We start from the raw sequence: 9,489 nt of genomic DNA, 5'->3' as shown, positions 1-9,489 counted from the left end.
AATTCAAGGTCGAAAATACAATAAATGAATTATTTTATTTTGATGATTCCATATGGTTTTTCGGTATTTATATCATCCATGGGAAAAAAAATGAGATCAAAGAAAAGAAGAAACAAGAAGAGAATTTATATTCGAATACCATGTTGGCAAATATTTTGCCATGAATCTTCTCATCTCATTATTGACTAAAATATAGAAATCTTACAACCATGTGCCAAATATGACATCGGCCTATATACATAAATAAAAAATGGGCCAGTACAAAGATCAACACACTCTAATCTACTTCTATCTAATCTATTTATGAATTCAATTTATGTTTCACGATGGTACTTAAATCTACAAGCACATAAAAAAATCTCACAAAAAAAAAAAAAAAAAAAAAAACATCTCAACATGGACAAAATTCGTTGTTATTCATTTACAATTATCAAATGGCTTTTAGTAGATTTGACGGAATCGTATAGCATATAGCACATTTCATGAATTTATAGTTTTGCATTATTTAATCATAAAAAATATTCATTTTACAGTGAAATTTCCAGTTCACTAATTACGTTTATTCTATATTTTTTAGGAGGGCATTTCCAAGTTGTATGCTGCAGTATTGATGAACATTAATTACTTTGGAAATTTCCTAATACGACAAGTTAAAGCAACGTCGCCGTAAAGTCTCTCTCTCTCTCTCTCTCTCTCTCTCTCTCTCTCTCTCTCTCTCTCTCTCTCTCTCTCTCTCTCTCTCTCTCTCTCTCTCTCTCTCTCTCTCTCTCTCTCTCTCTCTCTCTCTCTCTCTCTCTATATATATATATATATATATATATATATATATATATATATATATATATATATATATTCATTTGTTTAAATTAATTATTGTGTTATTGTATAGACAAATGTGGACCAATTATTCTTAAAGGGTACTAATGTAATCTTGCAATATAATTTATATTTTCCCAGTTAATTAAATTTTGATTGATATCAATCAAATTCCTAAATATCAGGCTATTAAATATGTATTTTATCAACGAATATAACATATATATATATATATATATATATATATATATATATATATATATATATATATATATATATACACGTTTTAATCTATTGCAGATTAATAGTTCATCATCTTCAGAGCAATTTTCTTATTCTGATATTTCGTTAATGGAGGTATGTTGTTCATGGAAGTTTTTTTTATAGTGTTGAAGTATCGTTTATCATATGCATATAAATTTTTTTATATTCATAGTTCAGAATAATCATTTATCAGATTCATATCATATTTGTTCTTTACGATATTTCAGTGATGAAATTCATTTTTTGAATTTTATTGTTGTGTTTTTCAGAACAAAGATAATATTGATAACAATAAGAAGGACTTTTCTGATAACAATAATCGGAATGTCAATCAATGCCAAGTGCATCAAGATCGGAAGAAAATAAGAAGATGTGAGATTTGTTTTGGTGTTGGTCATGACAGGAGGAACTGTCCTCAAGCAAGGGTCAACAGAGAGTAGATGTTTACTTCGTCAACATATTTTATGATCTGAATAATGTTTTCAATTTAGTCTTATCGGATTTTATGGAGGTTAATTTCAGTATAATAATGATATGGATTCATGAATTATACGGGTTTCTCCTTGTAAGTTTATGTTTTCATTCAATTAATATTAATAATTTTCATTTTGAGTTTGATTAAAATTCCATAATTTTCTTATTTATCATATGACTACAGAGATGTTGTTGTAAATGTATTGTTGTTCTAATATTTCTGGATAAAACAGTTCTTCGTAAATTGTGTTATACGTAATGTTATATGTACACATTCTGTTAGAATGTTTGATATAAAATTCATAATAAAATTATTCGTACAGAACAAACAAAAACACAATTCTTATTATCAAAAGTAGTAGAATGTAACTGTTGATTACAATATACATAAAAAACAAAAACACAATGCTTATTATTCTTAAAGAATAATAAGCATCTAAATTCGTTTTACCTATTGATTAATCAAAGATTCCGTTAGAATTCTTGGGATCAAATTCTACCAGAATGCTAATTTGTATTACAATATACAGATCAAACATGAGCAAAATAAATTTACTGTTATTATTATCACATATGTTTTTACAGAATAAGATTGTGGTATCATGATATCGTGGTATAAGTATGTATATGTTAAGTTGTACGAGAATATACAGAACAAATGTGTGAAAAATAAATTTATTGTAGATCTTGTTTGAAATTTTCTCACAGAATAACACTTTTTTTATATTAATTGATTTCTTAGTATACGCGTTTATGCCATAACAAACCAGAAATCATTTGTAATTTCAATAAAAATAAATTTTCTAAAGTTTGCAGAATTAATTTATTAAAAGTCTAATTTAAAACGCAGGATGTGTTGAAGTCATATCTATGCAATTTATTATATTTGTAATTTGAATATGTCAAATATTTACAATATCATGATGAATAATACGATTTTGTGTTGATCATTATCCTTACAATATTTCTAAGAATTTTAAAAAACCAAATATTTGATAACAATGAATACAGATATCACGCATTTTTAGTTACATATCAATTACACGGTTTCTCCTTTTTTAATATATACTGAATTGGCTCAAAGTTTGTAATATTTAATTTATTTTGCTTTTCCCAATCAACTTGTGTTCAATCGTGTTGTTACTTATCTTATGGATGATACAATATCAGCTGGTGACGATCATATTCATGATCAACATGAATATCCTAATTAGTATGAAGATTTCGGGTTACGGGATCATGATTTTTTACATAATGTCGACTTTCAATTATCTGAGAGTAGCAATCTAAATTTAGGTGAATTTACTTTATAAGTTTTTTATATTTGTTAATTTGTATAATAATAATATTGAAATTTTATATTGTTTTTTGTGATATGGCGTAACTTGCACTTGCAAAGATGAGGATCCATTAGAACACATTCAAGATCACATATATGACAATTCCGAATATCATTTCGGTGATTCTAGTAATCATAACCCAGGTGATGTATTTTAAGTATTTTTTTCGTTTTTATATATATTTACGTATCCATTACACATACTCTTATTAAAAGATGCAGAAAAGGAATTCGAGTTCAATGATAATGAGGCAGATTATACTATAGACGATGATAACATTGATTTTCAGAAAGGTTAGTATATAAAAAAAAAGTTTAATAAACTAGATTAATTCTTTGCCACTTTTTTAATTTTTCTTTTATGCAGAACAATCTCATGTTACACATGATTATGTTTCTCCTGGTGGATCATCGTATTGGATTCCTGTTGTTTCAGACAACATCAAACCTAAAATCAATTCAATTTGATTCATATACAGCAACATTATCAATGTATTACAATTATGCATCATTAGCAGACTTTGATGTCAGGCTTGGACCATTTAGAACAACCGAATCCGGCATTACCACACAACGACATTTGCTATGCAATCGGGAAGGTAAACCAACAACTGCTAAAGTGGATACTTTGGACCCTCAACATAATAAGATTCAGAGAAGGAAAGACTCATTTAGGTGCGAATGCAAAGCGAAAATTGTTGTTATTCTAGTACATGGTACTAATAAATATAATGTTGCTGAATTTGTCGAACAACATAATCATAAGTTGTTTGGTAAGGACAATATGTTTTTGTCTCGTACAAAGAGTAAACTTGATTATTCACAGGAGATCTTTATTCATAACTTGTCAAAGCAAAATATTGGTGCCTCAAGAGCACATAGATTGTATTCCGGACTTCAGGGTGGTTCTGACATTCGAGGTGGGTTGGTTTCTGATTTCAAGAACAGTACGAGAAATCTCAATTCTTACATAGGTGCCAGGGATGCAAAATTCCTTGTAGTGAAGATGCTGGAAAGGAAAAAAAATATCCCAAGTTTTTCTTTCGATTTTAGAGTTGTTGAGAAAAATTTAATTCGATTTTTTAGGCTGACGAAACTGCAAAGTACAACTACAATGCTTTTGGAGACGTTGTTTCTCTGGATGCCACATTCAGCATGAATAAGTATTTTTAAATTTTGCAATGTTTTCACATAATTTTTCTTGCTTCCAATAACGCTTACCAAGTTTTATATTTTTAAACAGATATGATATGGTTTTCGTACCTTTCACTGGGATAGATAATCATAAGAAATGTGTGACTTTTGGTGCTGGACTTTTGAGTAGAGAAGATGCTAGTTCTTACTCTTGGCTGCTTAGAGCATTTTTGAAAGCATTCAAAAAACAACCTACGCTTGTTCTTACAGATCAAGATCCAGCTTTAAACAAGGTTGTTAATGAAGTATTTCCAATGTCAGCACATAGGTTTTGTATGTGGCATATTACAAAAAAAACTTCCAAACAAGGTGAATATTTTTTTTATATTCAAGTCAAACTCACTATGTTTACCTTGTTAGCACATATTGTTCAATCAGAAATTAACTATTTCAGAACAAAATCTATGCCACAACTACAATTCAAAACCGACTTCTGCTAGAATTTAAGATACATTCTGTTAGAATTTTAACAGGAATTCTGTTAGAATTTATAGTTTACAACATTCATACCCTTCATTCCTTGTGCAGCACAATTATATATTTTATACTAACATAATTTTTTTTCAGATAACATCACAACTAGCCACAAACTCAGCCTTTCGCAAGCGTTTTCACTCTATAATTTGGAATTCTAAGCTGGAACCACATGATTTTGAAAAGGAATGGAAATCTTGTTTAAATGAGTTTAACATTTCAAATAACAAGCGGTTGCAAGAGATGTATGGGTTGCGTAGACGTTGGGTACCTGCATTTTTCAAGGACATACCGATGTCTGGTCTTATGAGAACTACATCATTGTCGGAAGGTCAAAATTGGTCGTTTCAGAACAATACCCTAACTGGTTCTTATCTTTTAATGTTTATGATGACATTTGAGGGTGTTATGGAACGACAAAGGCGTAATCAAGTTGTCAACGACTTTAACACTGCTACAACACTTCCTAGATTCATCACATCTAGTCCAATTGAACCACATGCTTCAAAGGTTTACACTCGTAAAATTTTTTATCAGGTGCAGAAAGAGATATCAGATTCTGATAACACTTGTTTCCAAATGAGTGTTACTTCTAATAATGGTGTTGACACTATTATTGTTTTGGAGAAGCAAAAGAACATAACAACAAGGCAACCATCAAGTCCTGTTGTTGATGACAAACTTGAGGAATACCATTACGATCGTCTTAAAGAGGATACCCAATACATCGTACGTTATTACTTTAACAATGCATAATTTTTTTTAATCACACAACAATACTTTATTACTGAAACTCATATTTTATCATACATATTCCAGGTCACACACTCAACAATAGATGGTTCATACAAATGTACCTGCATGCATTTTGAACATGTCGGTATTTTGTGTAGGCACATATTTTGTGTTTTTAAGTACTATAGTATTGAACAGATTCCTGAAGAATACATTATGAGACGGTGGCGTCGGGATGTTGTTCCAACAGAGTTGCTTAAAAGGTGTTTTTCTAATTCTTTACTAGACTCTAACTCTGACATGACGGCTATTGAAATTTTTTCAAACGTAGATCGTTGTGTTTCATTTTTAAGCCATGATGCATCGAAGTTAAAGTCATACCTTGAAGAGTTGAATAAGCTGAAGAAAAAATTTGTAGATGATTGTCCAGCCCCTGAGATGCCATCAAGAGAATCATTCTACAACCAGATTATAGGCGTAGAATTAACTAATGATGCTCCCGATATTGACAATCCATCAGATATTCGTAATAAGGGAACTGACAGTCGTGGTAAGAGATTAAAATCAAAAAAGGAAATGCTGGAAAAAGTTTGTTCGAAGCCTAAGCAAAAGTGTGCTTTATGTAAACAGATGGCTAACCATGATAAACGAAATTGTCCTCTTAAAAAACGTGTCTAAGTAGTATGCTTTATATGTAGTTTTTCTTTTAATATTATATTACAGTAAAAGTTTTGTGTTTCATCTTTATTTATTTTAATGCTTACAAATTTCATAGTCTTTAATAAAATTGTCATATAGTGTAATACACTTTTGCATAATTTGTAACAATTCTTATCTACCATTAATGACTATCCTAACTTGTAACAACATAATCTTCATACATTCTACCACGATTAATGTGTATCCTATCTGAAATATAACATTGAAACAAACATGGAAAATCATAATGTTCATACATTCTACCACTTGTAAAACAGCACATATATTCTATTAGAATATCTTATACACATAATATTATTGAAAAACAAAACTTACATGTGCATTACAAACCATCTTTCAACAACTTATTTTGTTACACTTTACCAATTGTAACATAAGTTATTATATTCTTCTTCTCATAACATAAGTTATGATTCTGTTAGAATTGATTTTCTTCTCATAGAATTCTTCCAGAATGCTAATAAGTATAATGTAGACACATCCACAGACAATTCTAACAATTCTTACAATTAATCTATTAGAATTTTAATTCTTGGGATCAAATTCTACCAGAATGCTAATAAGTATAGTGTAGACACATACACAGACAATTCTAACAATTCTTACACATGATTATTTTGTATCCTATCAAACATTTAACATTGAAACAAACATGGAAAATCATAATCTTCATACATTCTACCACTTGTAATCAAGCAGAAACATTCTATCAGAATGTCATGTAAATATACTTAAAACAATTTACATACACCATTAATGTCTACACTAACTTGTACCAAACTACTACAACAAATGCATATCATAATTACATTCTTTAATAACAAAACTTACCTGTACATTACAAACCATCTTTCAACACATTGCATATTTTCATAACTTTCATATCCATTTACACATTCCAACATCAATCAAATACTAATGATTTCCAAAAAAAAAACTACTAGAACAAACACCATTCAAATTCAACAATTTCTCAAAAACAAACAATTCTACAACATAATAAAACACATCAACATTTTTCCCCAAGCAAAATACTTAGACCAAAACAAACCATGTTACCAAAAGTCTTACACCATAAACCATCCTACCATGATAAACTCTTACCCCAAAACACACAATACTAGACCAAAAATTAAACAACATAACAAGTTCCCTAAATAAAAAACATAGACTTAAACCAAACATACTACCAAAAGTCTTTCAACACCAACCATCCTAACATCATAAAATGCCCATCTTAAAATCGACGCCTACCACGTTTCTGCTTCTCCCTGATTTCCTTCACTTCATTCATCATAGCCAATATTTGCAATGGATCGAGCCTCTCATACGCTTCTGCATCTTTCTCCAACATACTTTTATGTTTGTTGTACTCCGATTTCATAAGCTTTGCCATGTATTTGATTCGTAGATTATTTAATGCAAGTAAATCACTCTGTTTTTTTCCTGTAAAACCGCAATCCCAACGCCCTTCATTTTCCCCCATATATGACTCTATATGCCTCATAAGATATACTCCACAGTCTGATCCTTCTTTCTTTACTTTCCATGTCATTTTCATGACACGAGCTTTAATCTTGTTGAAAGCTGTTGACTTTTGGTAATTCTCTGTTTTTAAATAGTTCCCAAGCAACTTTTTCTGCAATACAATACAATCATTTTACAATTCAATCATAAACTCATGTATTTTAAATCTTTCAAAAAATAAAGCTTCAACATACCACATGAACGGGTTTTATTCCATAGATTTCCTCAACAAAACCATTTCGGGTCACATGGTCTATAATGTAGTATGTTGGAACCCTTAGATCAAAGCATATCAGATAATATTTGCTTTTATAAACTATTGGGAAGAAAACATGTTACAAAACACATAGTAGTCCAATAAGATAGGTTTGTATGTTAGGGTTGTAATTGATAAAAAACAATGTTTAATTAAATCACCAGTCCAATATCCTTCAGCTTTTCCTGTTTTGGTAGACTTTTAAGGTGGAGTTTCAACATCGAATCAAATAATTTTTGAGTTCTTTCAGGTGACAATGATCCACCCAGTATCTCGTCTGCCTGTACACATTAATAAACCAATCAATAAAACACATATTATTGGACTGGAACTAGATTTAATTTAAAAACTTACCAAAAAATTTGTGTCAAAGAAAACTCTAGAAACTGATCCTACATCCCTTAGTTCCTCCATTCTGTTGAGTAGTGATGACCAACAGTCAATGATTATCGCATGAATAAACGTGTTGCTTTTAAAATGATATGCGAATCCTTGATGCAACACATGCCCACTCCCAATGTTCCATATTTCTTCCCTGCTCGATAATTATAAAGTGATCAATGTTATAACACCACATTTTAAAAGCAAACCACTAAATTGTATTATTTAACTTACCCATAATCTCTTTTTGATGCAAAAACTGAATTGTATAATGACATTTCATCCTTCTTCACCTTGTCACTCATTCTAACAATCCTTTCAACAAAAGGTGATTTTCCATATACAGGTACCTTTTGATCTCTTTTCCCTCTTTTTCCATTGTCATCATCTTCCTCACATACCTCAACTGTTTCCAAGATTTTCTTTCCTCTTTTTTTTCTTTTTTATAACTTTCCAACACAGCATCATCTGTCATTTTAATTGCTGTTGCCAACACTTCAGGATTCTCCAAGAATTTTGAACAGGTTAGATTATCTGTATTATCTACCTTATCCATATTAGGTGTACTGAAACCTCCACCATCATCCTTCTTTTCCCCATGAACTACCAATCCTCTAACTGGAGAGAATTCTGCTTCTTTTCCACCATCTGCCTCTCCTTTGTTACTATGACCATCAAAACTAGCTTCTTTATATTTCATTCCTCCAGTCTCTGCATTATTCACTTCTTTGAACAATTTTTCATTTTTTTCACACCACTCCTTCAAGATCACGCTGTCTGGGAATTTCTCAATTCCATGTTTTAGAGCTTTTTCAATATTCTTCTTTTCGGACAATATTACTCCATAGCTATGCTCGATAACAGCCATGTATGCCTGTAAGTTTTATATTAACATATCATGATTAATATTATAAAACCATTAATGTTCCACTTTCCAAATAAATCAATAACTATAAATCAAATCATACAATTTAAATCAGCCACGTATGCGTTTATGTTTCATATTAACTTATCATTTTTTACAATTCTAAAAGAAATATTTTTCCATATTCTTAGTGAATTTATAGCTTACCTCCTCGTCACCATAACCCCTCATCATCCCGTCCAACATCTCATCTTCATCAACCATTCCATCATCATCACCAATATCTTCAAAGTTTTCCGGTAACTGCCTACCAAACCCACCGGCACTAATCTCCAACTTCTCTATTTTTTCAAGTAAAGCACCCGTAACATTTCTAATAAACGGTAACCTTTTCACTATCTTCAAACCTATGAACTTTATACTATATACATACACCAGCTACAT

The 9,489-nt window shown here is 30.4% G+C and overlaps 1 protein-coding gene across 1 annotated transcript; it reads left to right on the top strand.

The window, feature by feature from the left end:
- The first annotated feature begins 1,167 nt into the window (after positions 1–1,167).
- LOC145164342 (protein FAR1-RELATED SEQUENCE 5-like) lies at positions 1,168–5,974 on the top strand. Its single transcript, XM_079083063.1, has 8 exons — positions 1,168–1,173; positions 1,350–1,452; positions 1,572–1,645; positions 3,261–3,890; positions 3,980–4,056; positions 4,137–4,332; positions 4,655–5,290; positions 5,495–5,974. Exons 1-8 carry the CDS (start codon positions 1,168–1,170, stop codon positions 5,972–5,974), a joined length of 2,202 nt encoding a protein of 733 aa, XP_078939189.1.
- Positions 5,975–9,489: the final 3,515 nt, after the last annotated feature.

Source organism: Lactuca virosa, chromosome 3 (genome assembly GCF_052849685.1).
Source record: "Lactuca virosa cultivar CGN04683 chromosome 3, Lactuca_virosa_CGN04683_v6, whole genome shotgun sequence".
Classification (NCBI taxonomy): Eukaryota; Viridiplantae; Streptophyta; class Magnoliopsida; order Asterales; family Asteraceae; genus Lactuca; species Lactuca virosa.
The sequence above is the reverse complement of the archived record's forward strand: the minus strand, read 5'-3'. Positions and strand labels throughout refer to the sequence as shown.